This window comes from Xiphophorus hellerii, chromosome 22, assembly GCF_003331165.1.
Source record: "Xiphophorus hellerii strain 12219 chromosome 22, Xiphophorus_hellerii-4.1, whole genome shotgun sequence".
Classification (NCBI taxonomy): Eukaryota; Metazoa; Chordata; class Actinopteri; order Cyprinodontiformes; family Poeciliidae; genus Xiphophorus; species Xiphophorus hellerii.
This window is the reverse complement of record NC_045693.1, coordinates 29,236,374-29,262,280: the sequence shown is the minus strand read 5'-3', so window position 1 is coordinate 29,262,280 and position 25,907 is coordinate 29,236,374. Positions and strand designations below refer to the sequence as shown.

Sequence of the window (25,907 nt, the reverse complement as noted above, 5' to 3'; positions counted from 1 at the left end):
TTTTATATCTTAGATATATTTTTGTTTACCAGCAAAATGAGAAGATTGCTATAATAACTCCTTCAGAATGACTTACATACTGGTTGGTTATGTTTTTACTTTACATGCAATAGTTTCTGTTCTGGCACAGATATGGTTCACCTTGAAGCAGAAATTGACTCATTTTGATAGCTTTCTGATTACCTGTCTGATTAATCTTGATCATTTGAACTTGTGATCAACTTTTTTTTTTCTAAACAAAAATCTGAGAAATGTGTGCATTTGTGTTCACGCTGCTTTCCTCCGACACCTGTAAATTAGATTCCACTGCAATTAACTGGTTCCTCATCCCACCTGACAGAATTGACCTGCATGTAATGTAATCCAGTTGTTCTTTGAGGGCCTCAGAGGTTTGTTGGAGAACATTGGTAAACAAATAGCATCATGAGATGATTACATAATAGATAAGATTAGAGAGGTTAGGTCATAAAACTATATCTTAGGTGGTAGAATCTTGTGTTTTAAGACCAACTATTAGTCATCAAAAATGAATTCTCATGGAATAAGGAAAGTCACTTTAGATAGAAATCCAACTGGGTCCTTTTCTGGAATTCTGTACATCACCCTGAACACACCAAAAAGTCAAGGGGTATGAATACTTTTGTAAATCACATAATTATGAAACAAACTATACAATAATTACAAAGACAGCAATAAACTTTTCAGAAGTCTTATTCTCTCTTTATTGCATTAGAACATACATTTTTCATATATATCTATATATATATATATATTTTATAAATGTGAATTTGTACACTACAATCTTTTATTGTAACATGTTAGAAAATACTCAAAATGCTCCAAAAACATAACACTAAAAACAGTTACCAAACAATGATTATTACATTTCTTCCATTTTTGTTTTGGCCACTGAGAACAGGGAAAAGAAAATTACAGAGCTGCAACTGTTGATCCAGAGGAGAGAAGAGGAGAGGATCACAGGATGTGATATGTCACATTGATGTGGGAGCTTTTTACAACCCAAACAAGTGAGAGAGGACAGGTAGAGTGAGGGAAGAGATGAGGACAGGGCGATGGATGAATATGGGTGCATGGGGTCATGATTTTTTCCCCATCTGGTCTTGATAATATGTCTGAATACAAGAAATGAATAAAAAAAAAATCTTACAGCACAAGACAAATAAGTAATTTTTTTTGCTAAAGTTGCTTTTTTCTGTTAGCTCATTCAATGTTGACAATAGCTTGTAGCAGTGAAGAGCCACAAACCCCTTCCACTATTGAAACAAATGCAGATATTAGGTCTGAATATATTAAAGCAGAAAGAAAAGCAGCATTTATGGCTGTGGTTTAAGGTATTGCAGCCTTTAATTTGTGCACCAGGGTTCCAGCACATTTTCTACCTCAACTTTCCAAACTTCACATTCAACTTTGAGGCCATTTTTGTTTTACAAGCATAGAGAAACATTCACCAGACCACACTTAAAGATATACATTTTTATTGCAGAAATGGGGACAGTCTTGTAATTCCTTTTTTGTTGTTGTTGGATTTAAAACAACGAACTTTATTGAATAATGTGTGGTAGATTTTTTTTCTAGCGTTTGTTACATCTCAGACAACTTGGACCTCAGAAACCACTGGAAATATGTTGAAGCAGAACTTGTTCATCTTTAAATACAAAATTTTGAAACTAAGTGGTCTATAGCACCGATTGCAGTTTTCTGGCTGATCACAATCTTTAAAAAGCCAGACATGCTACTTCCAATTTTAGCCGGTATCAGATGCCAAGTTGGCAACAGTGGAGTGAATAACTATGCAAGATGTGACCTCACAGCAGAGCAGAAGGGTACTGCGGCTGATTTTCAGACCTTTGAAGAGAAAGATAAGATCAGTGGATTAGATCGGTTTCTCATGGACGTATTGGCCGATCACCAATTTTCCAATATCAAGAGAATTTGGGGCTTTCTATTGATACCGATTTATCGTACACCCCGAAAACACACACATACACTGAGAATTAGGGTCACTTAAGAGACCAATTGACCTAAAAGCCAAGTTACTGGACTGTGGGAGGAAGCTGGAGTACCCAGAGAAAATCCACACAGGCATGAGAGAACATGCAGCTTCCATGCATAAAGTGCCATGGCCAGGATTTGAATTCAGGACCTTCTTGCTGGTAACAGCACTTTGAGTCCAAATTTGTTCAAAATTTCTGCCTAAGCCTACAAATTAAAACAATAATTTTAAAATTAAAACAAGAATATATGTAGAGAATAACAATTATTCTTGCAGTGGAGATAGTTGTTGCTTATCAGATTTAAATAAATGTGAATATATAATAGTATTTAATTAAGAACAAATAAAGGTAAACAGAGTATGGAAATATAAATGTCTTTCCATACTTATCTGAAGATCTTAGAAGAAAATTTCATCCCTGTGCAGGAACCCTGTGCTTTATCTGCTCAAAAATGTTCATTTGGAGCAGTTTCTGAGACATTTTTACTACGTTTAAGAATAAGTGGAAAAAAAAATAGGCTGCACCACATAACTAAACAGTCATTATTTGGTTTCTTGGAACCACATTCCTTCAAGTTGTGTTATAGGATGGGATAGAGGAAGGTGTTTTCAGGTCAATAACTTCATGTTTTCAAAGTTATGAGACACTTCAAAAAGTGCACCTCGTTTGTCAATAATCTCTTAACGAAGATGAACGTTTCTGAAACTAAAAATAACTAGCAGAGTGGAAACAAAGAGGGGGGGAAGGTAGGAACAGCAACTAATGGCCAAAAGCAAATATAAACAGCTCCCACTCATACACACTGGACCCTGTCACCATAAGACTTTAATATAAACATGTATGAACACTCACACACACAGACACTAAAGGCTGACAGGTTCTGATCCAGGAACGCAGTGGATGCAGAGATTCCTCACAGAACTGAGAGACACGGTTGGCCAGAACCAAAGACACAGCAGTCTGTTACTGATCGGACAACTAGTGCTACAGTGGCACAATATGACATCAAGAGAAACTACTGCAGTTTTAGAAAAAATTGTATTTTAATGTTGGTCAAAGAGCTGTTTGTTCCCCAGACCAGGTAAATAAAGATATGATTTTGTTCTTTAAAATAAACACCTCACTTTACAAAAAAGTAACAATAATGCATTCAAGTGATTAATCAGACCAGAATAAAAATGCCTTATTGTTAAAGAATTTAAACAATTTCATCCTTTTTAAAATTAAACAGTTAAGTTCATGAAAAAACAACAATAAAAGGGAACATTATTCATTTAAAGCACAGGTCTCAAACTCCAGTCCTCCAGGGTCGCTGTCCTGCAGTTTTTAGATGTGCCACAGGTACAAAACACTGGAATGAAATTACTTAATTGCCTCCTCCTTGTGTAGATCAGTTCTCCAGAGCCTTAATGACCTAATTATTCTATTCAGGTGGTGCAGCAGAGGCACATCTAAAAGTTGCAGGACATCGGCCCTTGAGGGCTGGAGTTTGACATCCCTGATTTAAAGCCATCTTTTATACAGCCAAGACTTTTTACTAAATTTCAGAAAATAAAAAAAAATAAAATCTGATTCTTGTGTTCAATTTTCAAAGTTTTCCTTCATATGTTTGAATTGAGAAGGGGTGTTGTCTTTTAAAAGGACTACAATAAACAGTCCAGTACATGGTACCTGCCAGCTTATTTACAGGTCATCTGCAAGTTAATATACTTATGCTACTTTAAGTGTAAGAACAATCCTTAAAAGGTACATATGGTACCAGCCTATTACATCTAACGGTACTTACAGGGTTCCTATTGGAGGTTATTACAGGATACCTCTTGGGTAAACACTGGTGGGGTTGCTTATAGTGGGGGACTGGGATATAGTTTATGGTGACTTCTTATTTGGTTCTCATGAGCCCCTTCTCCACAACTGCAAGCCAGGTATTGCGCATATCAGTGTTTTGATTGGCAGCACACTGCATTCATTTATTGGTCCTGTAAATTCCTCCTCGAACAACAACTTCTCAATCAATCCACGACAAAACTGTAGTAGTTGGCAAAGAGGACGAGTTGCAAATTGGTCATTCCATGGTAAAACCTTGAGGTTCCAATCTTTCTATCAATTGTGGCAACAAACAAATACATCCCAAGAGATGTTGGAGAAACTGGCCGATGTCGATGCTCATCGGAGCATCGACCACTGCTCCTACACTGTCACGGCCCGCCCAAGTTCCCGCCCACATAGTGAAGAAAACACTGTCAAAGGAGACACATCCATCTGGGCTACAACTGAAGCAGACATTAACTGGCCAGAGTGAGACTTGACAATGGAAAAGAGGCATTGGTTTGCTTAGAGTGTACCAATAGTACAGCTATCATTCAATTGAAGTGTATCAGGCTGTTTTATGAGGCAATATATTTGTCTGTGCTCAGAATTTACCTGCAGCCTACTTAAAGAGTGCTTACAGACTACATTTGGTCACAACCTGGTGTATTTACAGGGTACGCCAGGAGGTGCACCATGGGATGTACCCTGTAAGTACACTAGGGTTATGAGTATTCACTTACCACCCAGTTGCATCCTGTTCTTGAAAACTATCAGGGTTGTATGCTAAAGAAATAGATGAGTTTGATTCATTCAATTCATTAGATATTACTTTATGAATTAAACATTTGTCCATATTTACTCCAACAACCATAAACTTCTAACTTTGTTTTAACTTACCCCCAGTCCATATTATAATCAAGAAACCCAGACTAACTTGATGTTCCCATTATAACAAACACTCATGGCTAACACTTTGTAACAGGTTTTAATGGAATATAAAACTTGAGGTACCCTGTAGTTATGCATCCTCCAAGTAGGAATCCTGTATGTACCAGACTGTACTATATATAGCTACCAGACAGGTGGGAAAAGCTTTGCAGTTATATCTCCAAAATCCCATTTCTTCTCTTTAATAAAAGTCTTTTTAGAGTAAGGTAAATAATTGTGTTCACACTCCGCTCTTCTCAAATTTCAGGGCCCAACAAACCTAAACTAAAGCCTGTTTAAAAGCTTAAAGTAAAAAATAAAATAAAAAAACAGGACAGAACATCTTTGAAATTGTACCAAGGAGCATGAACTAAAAAAAGAAAAAAACACTGACATTTAAGACAACTCATGCATACTTCCCTCCCCCCTCCACCTCTCTCTGAATGAGCAGGGCTGTGGGGTTATGATCTTAGCTTCCTAAGGCAGTATCACAGAACATTTCATAGAGACACAACAACAGTACAGAATTACAAACCGGCCCAGAACCTTATATCCACTTGGGTGGGACTTTTCAAGAGCTTTTTAAAGTCTCTGCTTTTAATGTACAAAAGCTTAACCCTAACACAAAAGAATTTACCACCCTAAAAAAACTAGCTGATAAAATTCGAACAAGAAATTTTGGTCCTTACTCATTTTGCTACTGAATATTGATATATCACACTAATATTGATGCATTAAAACAAGGACAACTAAAGAAAATCTGCTTCAGGCTCTTGGCACAACCTGATTGTTCTTACTTGGGACCCACCCTATGCTCCTCTCCATCATGTTTCTGTTTCAAATTAATCAGAAATCTCTCATAATCGCTTGCTCAAAATCTACAACACTAGAAATGGATTATCCCACATTGCAGCTTGATGTCAGGAGCAAGAAAAAGTGCTTGGTGATGATAACTACCATTAGTTTTAGCTGTCAACATAAGGTGCTAAAATTTAAATGTACGTGTCATATATAAAAGAAAAAGGGACGCAGTGTTTTGCTACTAATTGCCAATACTACAACTAGATAAAAAGGTCTAAAGGTGTCACATTTCACAGGTCAGTAAAGAGTTCTAATTAAAAAAATGATGAGGGAGAGGATGATGTAGATGTGCTGCAGAATTTAGTGTATTCCGGCTCAGTTAAAAAAAAACCCTGACTCCCCCACCAACTCTCTTACTAATCATCAGTAGAGCAGGTGTTTAAATTAGCTAATCAAGCACTGCTGTGTTCAGATGATCACTTAATAATCGCAAAATAAACATCAAGATTGAAAACATAATAATGTAACAGAGTAAATGTTCTGTTCTGTATGTGTTTTGGTGTTGAATCCCGATACTCTTGTGGAGCTGTTGTCAGTCAGTTGCTATGACAAAGAGTCTGTGTATAGTGTAGTTGACATATAGAGCAAGGAAAATAAAAGAATACAAGTGGTTTTGAGTTATTCTTCAACAGTTTTCTGCTGAAAAACTGTTGCCACATTGCGCTTTGCACTGAATTAACAACTACATTTCCAGATTTCATTTAATTAACAGAATTATTCTACCGCGGCATCGGATGGCAAGTAAAAGAATGACCTTTTTGCCCTCCAGCAATGTGCGCATGAACGAAATTTCCTGAATAAGATGGAACATGTCTATAGTCACTCCTTTCAACACTCACATCATCATCATCATAGTTATTATTATACCCACATTGTTTTCTGATGTGGATGCCTGTTTAGTTTTCTGAAACAGAACTCATTATGTGTGGACGACACTTCCTAACTTGATGGCTGGGTCTCTTCTGCAGCAGACAAGCAAAATAGCCACCCAGGAAACTCTGCAGACTCATTATATCTGCCTCATCTGAGCTGCTGCAGTGATTAACAGAGACACAGCTGATTGTTGTACTCACACATCAATAATAAATAAGGAAGGGAGGCCATAAAAGTGGCATTATCAGTGGTTAAATCTAAAGAAAATACAAATAATTTCAGTCAAAATGTATGTATTTAGCTAAAGGCAGCATATTGAAGGTTAGGGTTGGATATAAGATATAAGGTTCTGGGTCAGAACTGGGCCTTTAAGTGGCCAACATGATGTGGGGTGGTTATGGCACCATGGAAGCCGACTGGGTTGGAAGCAGCTCTCTGCCGCCCAGTTTTCTCTTCATGAAATAAGCTCAACTTGACACTACGACTATCGGACATTAACTATGAAGTTACAATGACTTGACGTGTCCGGCTGTGCCACAACCAGCCCAGATGGTCTCTGCTTAGTGATATTGTTGTGCATCTGGTCTATAGTACAATAGCGTTAACACAATGGTCCAGCAGACAGATCAGATATCATACAGATGGTCCAATACAATTATAGTACAACATCTATACATCAACTATACATTGTGCAGTTTTTTTTTCTTCTTTATGTTGAGGGTTAGACTTGGTCACCATTACGTCACTGCTGTAAGACTGGGGGAGAAGGGGTCAAAGTAAAAGGAAGACAGAGCCATAGCTAGAGTGATTAATCACTGTGGTCAGAGTCAGAGATCACCAGAGAGGTTCAGGACTGTGTTTGACTAAATGTGTCTGGGACTAACTTTTAAATTTTCATTAACATAGAAAGTTATGACAATCTCAAATCAAATTTCTTTGATTTGAGATTAATCAAAGAAATGTTCTTGTTTTTTTCTAGCAAATTTCTGTAAGTAATCTCAGTATTTCTGAGGTTTTTGGTGGAAATTTACTCCTCTTTATTCCTATCTGAAATGGGTCTAATATGATGTCTACATCAGTTTTCCAGTTTCTTTTTGTTTTTCTGCTCTGTCTTCTCAAACTCCCAGTCAGTCATGGCAGATGACCCCTGGTTCTGTGCCAGGTTCTGATTCTGCTGGAGGTTTCTTCCTGTTAAAGGGTAGTTTTCTCTCTCCACTGTCACAACATGCATGCTTGATATGAAGGATTGTTGCAAAGTTATTGGGACAATGCAAGAGATTGTCTACCGTCAGTCTGTCCAGGCAAAGTGAAGACGGCAAGTCAATGAGTCGATACAATCTGCTGGGTTTCCTTAGACAGAAACATTTTAAGCTAATTTCAACAATAAACTGAGCTTAATGAACTGTTTGATAACTGAGGTATATTGGAATTTATGTGTGATTGAAATGAAATTATTTTTCTACTCAAATGCAATTTACATGACATTGTGGTGAATTGGTGCTACATAAATAAAGTTAATTTATTTCAATGATTTTTGTTATCAAATGCTACAATAAATATAACATTTTGTGGTGTTTACTGCATTGTGCATTATCAGAATGATAATCAACGTATAACTGATTAAAAAAAGTCTAATTTGTAGCGCCTAGCAGTACCTTGCAAAGGTATGCATAAATACATAAACAGTGAATACTTTTGCAAGGCATTGTGTATTATTTGTGCTTGTGTGATTAGCCTCCACATAAGTGCAACACTGAGAGTGAGGTTCAATACTGCATCACTAGCTGTGTTTCCATTGACCATATAAATGCACATGTTGACATTTTGAAAATAAATTTGCTTAATGGAAACACAACAATAAAAAAAAAAAACTCCATTTGTCTATAAAAGATTTTGGCACTAGGATGAGGTGGTTTTTTACCAAAATGTATTTATTTCACGAAACTGCAATGGAAATACTTTTTTGGCATCACTCAAATCAAATGATGAACAACTGTATGTTGCAACTGACAAAAAAACAAAGAAGTATTTGAAGGATCATGGCAAGTTATGTTTTCTAATGAACAAACTTATTCACTTGTGATTTTAAATGAGTTTCTTATTTAATGGTAACACTGCAACTGCAGAATTGTATTTTTTCTACATTAGTGGAACACTGACAAAGTTTTGCACCCATTTGTAATGGAAACACAGCTACTGTCAGCATAAGTGAATACAGTCCACTCAGATCAAAGCTTCAGTCTATCCATGGCTCTGGTTCCAGAACAGGGTCGGGGCAAAACAACTTGGTAGTTACAGGTCGGGGGGTTCTGGTTTAAACAGTTACGACACTGAGGACTTAAAGGGATAAAGGTCTCAGGATCACAGGAGGGAGGTGTTATGATGCTAAAGTGTTTGAGAAGTCTGAATGATGACATGTTGAAGCTAAAGGGCTTTTTTTTTTTTTTTTTTTACTGAGATACAGTATTTTAGAAGTCGATGGGGTGAAGAGGGTGGGGGAGTTAGTGTGAGTCTTATGGGATGTCAATGTTAGGATATGATGGTGGCCTCCGTTACTATAGCGGGATCTTCTATGTCGGCTTTACTTTGAACCATCCTCAGTTCCAGCTGAGGTGGACTGGGCCTCCGACCAGGACCTGCCAACTCTGAAGGAGAGATGGGGGAAGGAAGCAAGGGAGGCAAAGCAAAAGAAAAACAGATTTCACTGTGATGACGGGTTTCCATCAATGTATGATGGGAGCCGTGGGGCATATCCATAATAAACCCACAGCAACAACAAAAGCTTTTAATTCCGATTCTGCAAACTTTTATTGCTAAAAATACTTAGATAACATTATGTAAGTGGGTTTTATGTACTCTTAAATCAGGGTTCCTGGAGGTTTCATTAGACCATTATGGCAACAGAAGTCAGCCGATGGCTGAGACAAAATATTATCCAGCCAACTGCCAATAAATTTGAATTTACCCTTAATGGGCATGAAAAAGCTAACAAGTTGCAAAGACTCCATTGCTAGCTATATGGTGTGCAAGAGTATATTAGCTAGGGTGGCTATGTTGTTAGCTAGCTGGCAAGGGTATATTAGCAGTTAGTTACCAGTATCCAACAAAGCACCTTCAGTCACAGTGAAGATGTCTGCATGCGACTCAAAGTTTTGCTTAACAGTAAAGCCCAGCAAGAAACATAGCATATATGAGATTAAGTAGTCCACCCACAATAAAATTGAAGACTTGTGTATAACTTACCATGAGCATAAGATATGGTCCTCTGGATAACATGGTGCATGACTGAAAAAGTCTTTTCACAGGCCGTCTGAGAGAAACAGAAACAAATTATTCTCATTTGTGACTTGAAAGGAGTGAGTGTGAATGACTATGCATTTCTGTGTGTGTTTGTACACCTTTAGATCATTGGGGTAATGATGTGTCCATGCAAGCAGCATGGCTGCAAACAAATCTCCAGTTCCTACGAAGACGGCGTCCACTTTGGGGACTTCTATTCGAACTCTCTGTGTCGTCCTGCTTCCATCTGGACGAACTGAGCAGCAGAGGAGAGACACTGTATGGGACAGCGCCTCACAAAAGTATTTACACCCCTTGAGCTTTTTTTTTTTTACTATTTTCCACATCTCAACCATAAACTTTGATGAATATTCTTACAGTTTTTGTGACAGATATAAAGGAGAGAATATTTAGGAGGAATTTCTTTTTAATTAGTAAATATATGTTGTTCTACATTAAAAAAAAGATTTTATTTGTTCTACATTGCTTGAAAAATAAAAATCTGAAAATTGGGGTGTGCCTTTGTTTGCAGTCCGCTTTTCTGATAAGCTTGCATAATAAAATCTGAGTTTCTAAATGTACAAAGATGATAGAAATATAATGCGCAGTTAAACGTTGTTCCAAGTCAAATCTGAGCCACACTTCTCAGACGTTCATTAATAAAACATTTTGAAAACTGTGAAACATTTTCCTCAAACTGTTGCCCTGCAAACTGTGGAGAAGTTCAAAGGGTGTGAGTACTTTTGTAAGCCATTGTAATTTCTTCACATGTTTGTAAACGCACACAATATATTATCATGTTCCACCCACCATGACGCTGGCTACCCAGTGAGACAAGGAAGCGGTCTCCCAGTCTGGGGGGAAGATCAGAGGAAGTAATAACGACTGTGTCTGGGCCCATAGCGTGTAGAAGGTCCATCACCTACAAAACAACATACAGTAAGGTAAGAAGATTTCAGTTATGAATCAGAAACTCCTGCTGAGAAAAAGTATATAGTTTAAGAAAGCTGGATCCACTACCTCCACAGCATCCTTCTGTGAGCTGATGTTTTTCCCTGTTAATAATCTAAAACAACACAGGAGAAAGTTAGCAGAGTCCAAATAAAAAAAGAAAAACAGCTGTTTCATAAACAAAATGTTGAGTTTTGATTACAATGTTTTATGTAATTCAACTTTTTGAAACAAAGTTGTTTGAAGTGAAACTGAAAGACCAGCAGGGGGAGAAACGAGACAACAAAACTGGACCAGAAACATTTTCTGGGGATCTTCAGCTACATCCAATGAACCTCTGTTGCCACGACAACCAGAATAGGTTGTGGCAACTTTCTCATTTACCTAGATATACTTTTTAATGGTGAAAAAGAAAGTACACCCTCCTTCAAGTGTAGTTTTACATTTCAGGACATAATTATGATCTGGACTACCAGGTTTTAACTCAAACTACAGAAAAACAAAGTTCACTTTGGTTTTAGTCAGAAAATGAAGTCAAAATTAAATAGTTGTTGATGCAACACTAAGTGCACCCAATGATTTAACGGCTTCTGGATGATGGTCAGTTAAATGAAGTAAAGGCCAGAGAGTGTTCCCTTTCTTTTCACCATGTTAACTCATGTAAACACAGCTGAGACTACAAACCAATCCCGTACAATTAACACAATACATCATCAAATATATAAAATATAATCTGATGATTTTAATTCACTCCAAATAAGGGACAGTGAAGCCCCCTTGAAAGAGCACAGAAATACAAATATGTGTAGAGATTTTGTATGAGTATGCAAATGGAAAAGATTCTTAAAGCCTACACATCTCTAAAAGTACTATATCTAACATTTAACTTAACTGCTCATTAAAAGATCAAATCTATGGTAACACTTTGACAGGTTAAGACTGTCATGACACCATCATAAACATGACATAACACCTGTCATGAACATGAGTAAGTCTTCATGAATATTTATGACTGTTATAAAGTGTCATTCGGTAAATCATGACACTTTTAATACAAAATTGACATTATTCAAAATGTCTTTATGACAACTTGACATTAACCAAGAAATCATGATCTCACATAAATTTGTTATAAAAGTACAGGACCCATATGCTCCGGTCAAAGAATTAAACATTACAGTTAACATAGAGTGCACACACAAAATATATATATATATACATACTCACAAACATATAGAAATGCATAAACATGCGATTTGTCAATTTTTCTTTGGTGATGAGACTCCCAAACTTTTTGCCATCACCCTAATCTTAATTTTATGTCATCCAAAAAATCTGATTAACAGATTTTTTTGTTGTGCTCCAATCAAAATGAGAATGAAATTAGGTGTGCACCGATTACAGTTTTCTTACCCATCACCAAACTTTAAAAAGCCAGACCTGCCAATTTTGAATGCTTTACCTGACAATTTTTTTTGTGTCTGAAAAGTCGCTAAATATAGCGACAAAGTCACTAAGTAGGAAATCACAGCCAATTTATTGGTGCATCCCTAAATGAAATTAGCTCATGAGACAAGTTGAGTAATAACAGAGAGGACAAAATTTTTTTATAACAAGATAGGAGTTTTAGTTTGAAACATTTTGTTACATAAGAAGTAAAGCACTCACTCAGCCTCAAACTGGTTAGGAGTAATGATGTCTGCAACAGGAACAACCTTATTCTTGTAGACCGGATAAAGATTCTGAGGAACGTACTGTGGAAAGAGACATACAAGTTAAAAACACTTTATCATTTAAAAACAGGCTGACAACCATGTCCTGGACTAGCATATGTTTACAAAGTATTACATATATAAACACTGTGAGGATTAAAATTCAATAATCCATTTAATATTATTAAATTAACTAATAGTATTAGCAGCAACACTAGAAGATACATCAACAGCAAAATATACAGATCACAACAGACAAGAAAAATAAAAGCAACTTCTCCCACATATTCAAAACATAAACACCACTGCTACTGCATTGAGACGCCTATAATCTCACCATGGATCCATGATCACCAAGGACGGGGTCACATACTGAAAGGATAAACATACAGAGTCATGCATCCATCAGAGACCTGCACACCCTCTGAGAGCAACCACATTAGATAAAACACTGCAGTGAGGGGAGGAATGAAGATCTGAACTCATCCAGAAATATGAAGCGCAAAAGAAGAGCCATTTTAGAAAGATATGACAAAGAGAGAATTGGATGGCTCCTCTATAGCACAACAGCATGCTGTCAGAGGAGATGATGTGCTCATAATTATTTGGGATTATGAGATGCTTCATTGGTGAAGATGGAAAGTGGACCTATGCTGTAGAAAAGTGGCTTCACTGAATGATGCTAAAGTAAATGAGAGTTGGAATCAGAACCAGCTCAGAAATACAGAAAGCTTCTGAAAAGTAATGGTGTAACATAAGGAACAGAGAACTTGGGCATCAATGCACAACCCAATGGCCATCCAAGATGAAAGCAATTATAGCAGCTGGAACATGGTGCATAAGAGAAATATTTAGGTACTGATTTGTTCAAGAGGTCAATGTTCTGGAAGAGCATTCCTATGATGATCTAATGAACCAAACACACAAGTAATACATATTTACTGGTTAAACACAGTTGTATTACATACAAGTATAAGAATGTATGGTTATAATGAGAACCGTACATTCTAGGAGAATCAGATTTCTTCTAGAAATGTTATTTTTAGAAAAAATGAAAAGTGTTGCTCACCATAAACCAGATTAGGATTGGCTCTCTTTAGCTCCTGAACAATATCCACCACCATCTCTAAAAAAGACGTGTCTCTGGTATACCCTGAACACATCCCACACAACAACAAGGACCAATGCATTTAGAAAGGCCTCTCAAAATATGCAACATCGAGATATGACATTAAAACAGTAGATAGGGGAAAAACATAGATGAAATGCACAACTCTTCCACAGGCACAATAAATCCTAAGTGTACCTCAAGGTAAGGTTGAATGAAAAACTATTTAGTCTAAGGATGAATTAGTAACTTATTTCCAAATCACTGCCAATGGACACATCACAGTAAAAGTAAAAAGACAAACATTCACCTGTTAATACATAGTCATATTGGTGTACATTGTTCAGTTTGATTCCCTCATAAAGAACATGCAGCTCATCTGCCGTCAACACTTGGCCTTTCCAGTGAGAATAACCTGTGAAAAGAACAAGGGATCAGATGGATTTATTGAGCTTCTTTAAACTGGATCAAGTCCATCCTACAATCTCACCACTGAGTATGCCATCCTTCATATCAATTTTATTGTTCAAAGGCTCATGAGTCCTAATGGAACCTTATAAAGTGCTACCTGAAATGTGTCCACCTTCTTGCCAACCTCTGGGTGATGGCAGAGATCAGACCGTGATCTCCAGCTTTTACTGGAGAGGTCTACATCTGAGTGTGAAGTGGCTGGGATGAAAATCAGCCCCTCCAAATCCAAGAGGTGGAAAAGGGCAGAGTTATTTATCTGGGTCAATTACAAGGTCCTGCCCAAAGTGGAGCAGTTCAAGTATCTCAGGGTCTTGTTTAGGAATGACCCCTGAGTAAGTGGATTGGTGTTGATTGGTGTGGCAATCAACACTAATCCACCTGTTGATTGCCGGACCAATCAACAGGTGGATTGATGTGGCATCTGCAGCAATGCAAATGATATGCCTATCTATCATGAAGAGAGAGCTGAGCAGAAAAGCAGGGCTCTTAATTTACCGGTCGATCTACGTTCCTATCCTCATCTATGGTGACAAGCTCTAGATCAGTGGTGCCCAAAGGCGGTCCTCGAAGCCCGGCATTCTGCATGCTTTAGTTCTCTCACTGGTTTAATGCACCTGGATCAAATGATGGATCGTTAGAAGACCTAAGAAGAACATTGACATGCTGGAAAGGTTGTTACTACCACCAGGGAGTAAACTAAAACATGCAGGATGCCGGCCCTTCAGGACTGACTTTGGGCACCCCTGCTCTAGATAGTGACTGAAAAAATGTGATTGCAGATATAAGCAGCTGAGCTGCCTCACTGGTTAGGTGTTCCAGACATATCCTACCAGAAGGAGACCCTAAGAAAGACTCAGGACACGCTGGATGGACTATGTTTCTCAGCTGGGAGCTCCTTGGAATTCTCCCAGAGGAGCTGGTCCAAGTGATTGGGGAGAGGGACGTCTGGTTCTCTCTGCTTAAGGGCTCTGCTTGGTCATGCTGAACTGCTAAAATCAGTTGTCACTGTCATAGTTGCATGACAAAAATCAAGTCATTTTGTTTCCAGTCTCATATCATCCGGCCCATTTTGTAAGAACCCCCACTTTTAACTTCTTTGGTTTCCCAGAAACCTGCATATCCTAACGTTTGAGCAATTTGGAGATCTACATTCTTCCTTCCAGCAAAGTATAATTTTCCACAAGGGGCCCAACAAAACCAAATTTTCATTAACACAGAACCGGAAAGCAGAACAGCAACTATTTAATGCTTGGTGAGATCCTTTTGGTTGAAGTCAGAGCAGTAGGGAGGCACAACAGGCATAAAACTAAGAATTATAATAACTCAGTGTTCCGGCAATGTAGGGCAGGCATGATGAGGTTTTACCTCTAGCACAAGGCTAGTGTAACCAGTGTCTGTTCCAGTTCTTTGATGAATAAGACTTGCAGGTGCACAAGGACCTCATTGACTACAGATGCAGGCATTGTTGCCCTCATGCTCTCTCGTGCTTCAACTTTCACTGTAAAGCAGCTGCCCAATGTACATAAACCTTATCAATGTGGTTCTTAAACCTGCTAATGAATAACTTTAAAAGTAGTCATTGTTTACCAATCAGAAAATCCTAACTTTACATTTCACTGACAGTTATTATCAGTAATTGATCTCAGTATCAAACTTTTTTAGTCCAGAGCAGAGGTATGAACGCACACATATGAAAAACCCACTGTGCACATGATGGCATCTGCTCAGATAAGGACATGGATTTTGATGTGGAAAAAAAAAATCCTTCCACTAACACCTATGCTATCCCTATATGTAGCTTCTAGCTACATATAGGCCAGAAGCTACGTTACGTGATATTTTGAATAAGTCGTCACATTTATGTGACACGGGCATCACCCAGACTCGGTTCATATGCAGGTGTCTGCGCATGACATGTTTGCTGCAGGCCGATGATGTCGCAGCTTCAGGTGAGTCACAGTCAAGTCACATGGTGGTGGAGAATTTGGTTGCTAAGCAACAGGCCAGGAGAAAGCCAAAGGGGCTAAAAAAGACAGATGAGCATTCAGAGCACCCGAAAGAGAGAGAGAGAGAGAGAGTAAGAGAAAAAAATTGATGGCAAGCTAACAGATAAGGGCTGACTATGTCGTCATCAAATGTTGCTGTCACAATTCCAACGCCTGCTGTTTGCTGCTGCGGAGCGTCACTCCCTCCATCTTCATATGTGTCATTCCTTCTCCGTCTAATCGACAATGTAATCACTGTCGATTACATTTCTCATTTAGGTTTTTTTTCTCTTGATCTCTGCAGCCTCTCAGATTCCAAGCATCTACTTCAATATATCACACCAAATTATACACTCTCCATGAAGAAATTGCAAATCATGGTTTCAAAGACAGAAGATCTGATTAAATTTGAGCGAGAGTCTCTGGCATCTTTATGTTAAGGTCACTCAAATTCACACAGAATTTGAGTGACCTTTTGACTTTTTCAAGCCTCATTTTCTCTATGTGAGCTACGAAAAAAAAATAAAAGTCATATTAACAGAGATTCGTATGATTTGTTGGTGTTTTTTTTAACTTAAATAACAGATCTAAATGACTCTAAAGCTTTGGATTTCAAGGGCATGTCATAACTTGTGTCAAAAACCAAATTTAGGAAGAAATGGAAAGCTGATGCTTCTTCATGCCCTATCCAGTGCTCTCTTTGTGAACAAACTTAGAAACATCTATAAACAAAGATGTGTGTTCATGAAAGATTAAATCAACACTACGTTGGATTGTGAAATATAAAAAAAGATTAAGATTTTTAGTATTGACATTTTAACCACTTTTGTCCTGTGTTGCTATTTTATAGTATGTGTGTATTGGGATGCTTATGTCAGGATGTGGTTTTACTGTGACATCGTCTTTATTGACAGTCTGGGGATGAAAGAACAATCCTTTATATGCAGTCTGAAAGTGCTCCAAAATGTTAAAATAGTTATTAAATGAATTAATCCAAAAGTGGGTCCGGCATTCCTGCCGCTGGAGCTGTTATAAGCATTTAGCATGCTGTGGTGAGTGAATCTTCATCTGTGCTGACAGAGAGTCTATATGGTGTATCATAAGTAATGTAACCTAAGCTACAGTATCAGATATGTTGAAAATCAATGCTGGAGGGTCGTTTATCGAAAGTTATGCATCTTTGTACACGACACACTGCATTCCTTAAAATCAAGGTTAACAACCCAGCTGTTCAGAGCCCTTGATTAGCAGTATATGGAAAACCGATCAACATATTTGATTATTATAATCATCAGATTATTATCTGCCATTTGATAAATGCCATTATCAAAATCGTCAGATTTTGATAATGGAATCATCAGATCGTTCCTTTGATTACAGACTTTACATTTGACAGAAATGTAATGTTCTACTGAACATTACATTTCAGTTGAACATCGTTGTACATCGGTGGCAATATGCAATTAAGTAGCTCAAATGTTATTGAAATCATATTCGCTTTAATAGTTTTGGGCTATTCATTACATTTTAGTTTTATTTCATTGTGACTTTTTGTTTGTCTAGTTCAGTTAGTTTCAATTAGTTTTTAGAGTGTGTCTGTAGGTTTTATTAGTTAAATATTGTTTAGTTTTAGCTTAGTTTTTATTAAAGTAGTAGTTTTAGTTTTATCCTACTTTGACCTTCTTGAATTCCTACTACATTCTAGAAATCATCAAAGTGATTATGTATATATCGATTGACTAAAGAATATTCAGCAGAAGATAAAGAAGCGTAAATGCCACCATGAGGAATATGGAGTGTTGCAAATTGCCGACATCTGATGAATACTTGTGTGGGGAAAACTAAAATCTATTTCACATAAGTTCAAAAGACTAATAGTTTCATAAACACAGAAATGAAGTATATCTATAATTTAAGTATGTTTAGGAAGTCATATAAACACACAATACAGTTCCAGTTAGTTCCAGTTTTTCTCCATTAATAACTGTTATTAATTTCAGTTAAAAATGTTTTTTCAATTTCAGTTTTCATTATTTTGTTAGTTTTAATTTGTTAACAGAACAGTGCTTCTTTCACAGTTGGTGACTGTATGTTGTTTTATGGTGTAAAGCACTGACCTGCCTCGCTGCTGAAATGTGCTATACAAATAAACTTGACAACATGCAAAGGTAGTGTAACCATTTTTTATACAATCGACTGTTTAATTCTCAAGTCAAGATCATCCCAAATAAGTTATGTTGATTGATGGTCATTTTTGTGATTATGAACTAAATGAAGAGAGGCCACAACAGAGAAGTGGAGCCACAAACTCTATCTCTATATATGGTTGCTTCATTCCTAGAGCTCACCCACATAGCAACACTACACAATTATGCTTACTCTCAGCCTGCGCCAGGCTACGTTACTAACATCGTTCCTGGTGACAACAGAAGTTTTAACTGAAGCAATAGGTAAGTATTTCTTGTCATTGTTGCCGTGATACGTTTTATTAGTTATTGTAAAAAATAAATAAAAAAACCTGACTAAAATGTTAATTCTACTATGTTAACCTTATTTTTACTGTTTTTACTTTTGTTTTTTTCTACAACAGCATAAAAATATTAGTAAATTCAAATAGATTTAATGACATGTCTATGTGCAGTTTAGTGGTGTAAATCACACTTCATTAAGTAAGTGGCGTTCTGAAGAAACTTATTTCAAATAGGAATGTCTTTCAAGATCAGCATTTATGTTTGTAGCACTATGAATGCTGTGCTATGCAGTTAAAAAATAGAGGTAATATGTAGTTTTTAAATCGTCATTTTTATCATTATCACAATAGGACTGCAAATTTTGGGGGGATTCTGGATTATGTTTATTGTATCTTGGCGTTAGTGTTTATTTTTGACCAACACTTATATTTAGGCCCGAGCAGCAAAGCGCTGCGAAGGCCTATTGTATCTGTACTGTTTATTATTAGGCCCGAGCAGCAAAGCGCTGCGAAGGCCTATTGTATCTGTACTGTTTATTAGGCCCGAGCAGCAAAGCGCTGCGAAGGCCTATTGTATCTGTACTGTTTATTAGGCCCGAGCAGCAAAGCGCTGCGAAGGCCTATTGTATCTGTACTGTTTATTATTATTATTAGGCCCGAGCAGCAAAGCGCTGCGAAGGCCTATTGTATCTGTACTGTTTATTAGGCCCGAGCAGCAAAGCGCTGCGAAGGCCTATTGTTCCTGTACTGTTTCTTATTATTATTATTATTAGGCCCGAGCAGCAAAGCGCTGCGAAGGCCTATTGTATCTGTACTGTTTATTATTATTATTATTCTTACCCCCTCTTCGTGCGCCTTTTTGGGGGCTTTATCATATTCAAAAACTCACCAAAATTGGCGGTCGCGACTAGGCGGTTTAAAAATTTTGAATTTTAAGGTCGTTGCAAAAATCGCAAAAAAAATTGCTCAACGGCGGCAACTAGCAATTTTCAACGGAACCTTTGCAATTCATTTATTTCATCGTACAGACATGAAATTTGGTACACATGTAGAGCTCAAAAAGACATTCAGAATTTGGTATAGATTTCATAGTGCAACTATCACAGGAAGTCGGCCATTTTGTATAGAACGTCCATTTTTTTCCTCGATTTTGACGTTTACAGCCTTCGTATTTGATCGAACTCCTCCTAGGGATTTCGATTGATCGACTTCAAACTCGGTCAGTCTGATCATAAGGCATGTTTGATTTAAAGTTATCAAATTGGTGAGTTTTGGAGCATGTTGAAGGGGGGTTAGCAGGGGTCAAAGTTCACCTACTCGCCATGAAACACGAAACTCTTATATTTCCTATATAAAAACACATAGAGGGACCAAACTTTCACTGATTGATCGTCATCGGGTGTCCTAAAATACCCTGTGGTGAAATGATGACATCACTTAGGCCACGCCCCCTGAGAACAGGAAGTGTCATGTTTTACTGTGAACGGTCGCTATCTTAGCCCTTTGACCTCATCAACATGAAACTGTGTCCAGAGACAGAAGACATGTTGGTGTGTTGAGCATTCCAACCCCGACCGGCTTTGACATAGCAGGTGGGCGTGGCGGCGTGGCGAAGTGACCTGTAACGCCGTTGCCATACGTTTGGCTCTGAATTCCACAATTTCGGGCCCAGCTGCTCCAAACTCACTAGGATGGATCCTTATCCACCCACCGACAGGAATTCATAACAAAATTTGGTGGGCGTGGCCTAATTTATCTATAGCGACCCCTAGAGTATTTTAAATGAACAGCCCCAAGCCATGCTTTAACCTAGAATTACGAAACTTGGTACATATGTGTATCTTGTCAGGACGTACAAAAAAGTCTATTAGAGCTATGGTCGAAACCCAACAGGAAGTCGGCCATTTTGTATTGAAGGTCCATTTTGGACCTCGACTTTGACGTTTACAGCCTTTGCATTTGATCGAACTCCTCCTAGGGATTTCGATTGATCGGCTTCAAACTCGGTCAGTCTGATCATAAGGCATGTTTGATTTAAAGTTATCAAATTGGTGACTGCATGAGCTTGCTGAAGGGGGGTTACCAGGGGTCAAAGTTCACCTACTCGCCATGAAACACCAAACTCTTATATATCCTGCACAGAAACTCACAGAGATACCAAACTTTAAATTATTGATCAACATTAGGTGTCCAAAAATACCCTGTGGTGAAATGATGACATCACTTAGGCCACGCCCCCTGAGAACAGGAAGTGTCATGTTTTACTGTGAACGGTCGCTATCTTAGCCCTTTGACCTAATCAACATGAAACTGTGTCCAGAGACAGAAGACATGTTGGTGTGTTGTGGATCCAAGCCCTGACCGGCTGCGATGAAGCAGCTTGGTGTGGCGGCGTGGCGAAGTGAACTGTAACGCCGATGCCATACGTTTGCATCTAGATTCCACATGTTTCGACCGAGCTGCACCAAACTTGGCCTGACTCATCCTGGTGTGATACCTGACAATGCTATGTCATCATATTATGACGTCATCTAAGCCCCGCCCCCTCAGAATGAATTAGAGAGATCTTCTGTGTAATTACATAATAAACAGTCCATGTTCGTTGTTTGTAGGGCAATGCTGCCCTCTGCTGCCCACTGAAATAGTTTCATTATTTCAGTAATTCGACACCAGAGGGCAGCATTGCCCTACGGAATGACAGTTCAATGTTGAATTATAGAGGAAAAAATTAAATAATTTGTAATTCTAACACAAAAACTGACAGAGACACCAAAGTTTGAGTTATTGATCATCCTCGGGTGTAGAATAATATCCAATGGTCAAATGATGACATCACGTAGGCCACGCCCTCTGACAACAGGAAGTCTTGTATTTTACTGTGAACGGTCGATAGCTTCTGCACCAAACTTTGCACGAGTGACCCTGGTGGGATCCTTGACGACCCTATGTCATCATATTATGACGTCATCTAAGCCCCGCCCCCTCAGAACAGGAAGTGCCGTTTTTTTACTTGGAAAGCTCCGTTTATGGCTCTCTTGACCTAATCAAGATGATTCGGATGATAAACTCTGTCAATGCTCGCTGCTGGCTGAACCGTGTGGGCGTGGCCAAATGGCGAATATCAGTCCCTCGCCATATGCATACGTTTGGCTCTTATTCAGGCATGGATCATCCGATTGGCGCCAAACTGGATATGTATGACCTTTGTTCACCTCTAAAGAGCCCAACGGGTTTGAAATGTAATTTGGCTCCACTGCGCCCCCTAAGTTAATACATGGGTTGTATCTCCTCGACGCATCGACCGATCTGCGCCAGATTTTTCGACAGTCGTCGGGGAGCGCCGCCGAACGCATTCACGCCTGTCGCCCGGTGGACAGGCGGGGAAAACGCGCGACAGCTTCTGCGGCGGCTAGCGGGCGGCGATGCTGGAAACTGCGGCAGAGCTTCTGCGGTGGGGAGCGGGCTGCGGCTCTGGAAAACGTGCGAGAGCTTCTGCGCTGGCCGGAACCCCCGCGGTGGCCAATAGGCCGGAGCGGCGCTTGCTGCGAGGGCCGCCCGAGGCTGCTTGCAGCTTTAATTATTATTATTATTACGATTCTGCCCCCCCAAAGAGGCGCCTTTTTGGGGGCTTTATCATATTCAAAAACTCACCAAACTTGGCGGTGGCGACTAGAAAATTTAAAAATTTTGAATTTTAAGGTTGTCGCAAAAATCGCAAAAAAAATTGCTCAACGGCGGCAACTAGCAATTTTCTGTTGACACAATGGTATGAACGTATTTCATCGTAGAGACATGAAATTTGGTACACTTGTAGAGCTCCCCAAAAGACTCAGAACTTACATTTAATGTTATTAGCCAACTATCACAGGAAGTCGGCCATTTTGTCTTGAACGTCCATTTTTTACCTCGATTTTGACGTTTACAGCCTTCGTATTTGATCGAACTCCTCCTAGGAATTTCGATTGATCGACTTCAAACTTGGTCAGTCTGATGATAAGGCATGTTTGATTTAAAGTTATCAAATTGGTGAGTTTTGGAGCATGTTGAAGGGGGGTTAGCAGGGGTCAAAGTTCACCTACTCGCCATGAAACACGAAACTCTTATATTTCCTATACAAAAACACATAGAGGTATCAAACTTTCAGAGATTGATCGACATCGGGTGTCCTACAATACCCTGTGGTGAAATTTTTTTTTTTAATAGGCCACGCCCCCTGAGAGCAGGAAGTGTCATGTTTTACTGTGAACGGTCGCTATCTTAGCCCTTTGACCTAATCAACATGAAACTGTGTCCAGAGACAGAAGACATGTTGATGTGTTGTGGATTCCAACCCCGACCGGCTTTGACATAGCAGGTGGGCGTGGCGGCGTGGCGAAGTGACCTGTAACGCCGTTGCCATACGTTTGGCTCTGAATTCCACAATTTCGGGCCCAGCTGCTTCAAACTCACTAGGATGGATGCTTGTACACCCACCGACAGGAATTCATAACAAAATTTGGTGGGCGTGGCCTAATTTCTCTATAGTGACCCCTAGAGTATTTTAAATGAACAGCCCCAGGCCATGCTTAAACCTAGAATTACGAAACTTGGTACACATGTGTATCTTGTCAGGACGTACAAAAAAGTCTCTTGGAGCTATGCTCTAAACCCAACAGGAAGTCGGCCATTTTAGATTGAAGTTCATTTGACCTCGATTTTGACGTTTACAGCCTTCGTATTTGATCGAACTCCTCCTAGGGATTTCGATTGATCGGCTTCAAACTCGGTCAGTCTGATCATAAGGCATGTTTGATTTAAAGTTATCAAATTGGTGAGTTTTGGAGCATGTTGAAGGGGGGTTAGCAGGGCTCAAAGTTCCCCTGTGATCGACTGTGTAATATGTAATTACAAAGGGGATCCTTTGTCATTCCGTAGGGCAATGCTGCCCTCTGGTGTCGAATTACTGAAATAATGAAACTATTTCAGTAATGTCAGTAATTCGACACCAGAGGGCAGCATTGCCCTACGGAATGACAGTTCAATGTTGAATTGAAGAGGAAAAAATCAAATAATTTGTAATTCTAACACAAAAACTAAGAGAGACACCAAACGTTCAGCTATGGATAATCATCGGGTGTACAATAATATCCAATGGTCAAAAGATGACATCACTTAGGCCACGCCCCCTGACAACAGGAAGTCTCGTATTTTACTGTGAACGGTCGATAGCTTCTGCACCAAACTTTGCACGAGTGACCCTGGTGGGATCCTTGACGACCCTGTCATCATATTATGACGTCATCTAAGCCCCGCCCCCTCCGAACAGGAAGTGCCGTTTTTTTACTTGGAAAGCTACGTTTATGGCTCTCTTGACCTAATCAAGATGATTCGGATGAGAAACTCTGTCAATGCTCGCTGCTGGCTGAACCGTGTGGGCGTGTCCAAATGGCGAATATCAGTCCCTCGCCATATTCATACGTTTGGCTCTAATTCACACATAGATCATCCGATTGGCGCCAAACTGGATATGTATGACCTTTGTTCACCTCTAAAGAGCCCGACGGGTTTGAAATGTAAATTGACTCCACTGCGCCCCCTAAGTTAATACATGGGCTGTATCTCCTCGACGCATCGACCGATCTGCGCCAGATTTTTTGACAGTCGTCGGGGAGCGCTGCCGAACGCATTCACGCGTGTCGCCTGGTGGATGGGTGTGGAAAATGCGCGACAGCTTCTGCGGTGGCTAGCGGGCGGCGGTGCTGGAAACTGCGGCGGAGCTTCTGCGGTGGGGAGTTGGCTGCGGCTCTGGAAATCGTGCGAGAGCTTCTGCGGTGGCTGGAACCCCCGCGGTGGCCAATAGGCCGGAGCGGCGCTTGCTGCGAGGGCCGCCCGAGGCTGCTTGCAGCTTTAATTATTATTACGATTCTTCCCACCTCTTCGTGTGCCTTTTTGGGGGCTTTATCATATTCAAAAACTCACCAAACTTGGCGGTGGCGACTAGAAAATTTAAAAATTTTGAATTTTAAGGTTGTCACAAAAATCGCAAATAAAATTGCTCAACGGCGGCAACTAGCAATTTTCTGTTGACACAATGGTATGAACGTACTTCATCGTAGAGACATGAAATTTGGTACACTTGTAGAGCTCACCAAATGACTCAGAACTTACATTGAATGTTATAAGCCAACTATCACAGAAAGTCGGCCATTTTGTATTGAACGTCCATTTTTTACCTCGAGTTTGACGTTTACAGCCTTCGTATTTGATCGAACTCCTCCTAGGGATTTCGATTGATCGACTTCAAACTCGGTCAGTCTGATCATAAGGCATGTTTGATTTAAAGTTATCAAATTGGTGAGTTTTGGAGCATGTTGAAGGGGGGTTAGCAGGGGTCAAAGTTCACCTACTCGCCATGAAACACGAAACTCTTATATTTCCTATATAAAAACACATAGAGGGACCAAACTTTCACTGATTGATCGTCATCGGGTGTCCTACATTACCCTGTGGTGAAATGATGACATCACTTAGGCCACGCCCCCTGAGAACAGGAAGTGTCATGTTTTACTGTGAACGGTCGCTATCTTAGCCCTTTGACCTCATCAACATAAAACTGTGTCCAGAGACAGAAGACATGTTGGTGTGTTGAGCATTCCAACCCCGACCGGCTTTGACATAGCAGGTGGGCGTGGCGGCGTGGCGAAGTGACCTGTAACGCCGTTGCCATACGTTTGGCTCTGAATTCCACAATTTCGGGCCCAGCTGCTCCAAACTCACTAGGATGGATCCTTATCCACTCACCGACAGGAATTCATAACAAAATTTGGTGGGCGTGGCCTAATTTATCTATAGCGCCCCCTAGAGTATTTTAAATGAACAGCCCCAAGCCATGCTTAAACCTAGAATTACGAAACTTGGTACACATGTGTATCTTGTCGGGACGTACAAAAAAGTCTCTTAGAGCCATGCTCTAAACCCAACAGGAAGTCGGCCATTTTAGATTGAATTTCATTTGACCTCGATTTTGACGTTTACAGCATTCGTATTTGATCGAACTCCTCCTAGGGATTTCGATTGATCGGCTTCAAACTCGGTCAGTCTGATCATAAGGCGTGTCTGATTTAAAGTTATCAAATTGGTGACTGTATGAGCTTGCTGAAGGGGGGTTACCAGGGGTCAAAGTTCACCTACTCGCCATGAAACACGAAACTCTTATATATCCTGCACAGAAACTCACAGAGATACCAAACTTTAAATTATTGATCATCATTAGGTGTCCTAAAATACTCTGTGGTGAAATTATGACATCGCTTAGGCCACGCCCCCTGAGAACAGGAAGTGTCATGTTTTACTGTGAACGGTCGCTATCTTAGCCCTTTGACCTAATCAACATGAAACTGTGTCCAGAGACAGAAGACATGTTGGTGTGTTGTGGATTCAAGCCCTGACCGGCTGCGATGAAGC

General features: G+C 39.4%; 1 protein-coding gene across 1 annotated transcript in view; it reads right to left on the bottom strand.

The window, feature by feature from the left end:
* Nucleotides 1-6,241: 6,241 nt before the first annotated feature.
* Nucleotides 6,242-25,907, bottom strand: part of LOC116713305 (pyridoxal kinase-like) — a 64,486-nt gene continuing 44,820 nt past the window's right edge. The window contains exons 4-12 of the mRNA XM_032553424.1: nucleotides 13,849-13,953; nucleotides 13,500-13,583; nucleotides 12,768-12,802; nucleotides 12,387-12,472; nucleotides 10,788-10,833; nucleotides 10,578-10,689; nucleotides 9,887-10,023; nucleotides 9,732-9,798; nucleotides 6,242-9,133 (exon numbers count right to left, since the gene is read on the bottom strand). Coding sequence (XP_032409315.1) covers nucleotides 9,018-9,133; nucleotides 9,732-9,798; nucleotides 9,887-10,023; nucleotides 10,578-10,689; nucleotides 10,788-10,833; nucleotides 12,387-12,472; nucleotides 12,768-12,802; nucleotides 13,500-13,583; nucleotides 13,849-13,953 — 788 coding nt within the window. The 3' untranslated portion in view covers nucleotides 6,242-9,017. The remainder of the gene's footprint in view (nucleotides 9,134-9,731; nucleotides 9,799-9,886; nucleotides 10,024-10,577; nucleotides 10,690-10,787; nucleotides 10,834-12,386; nucleotides 12,473-12,767; nucleotides 12,803-13,499; nucleotides 13,584-13,848; nucleotides 13,954-25,907) is intronic.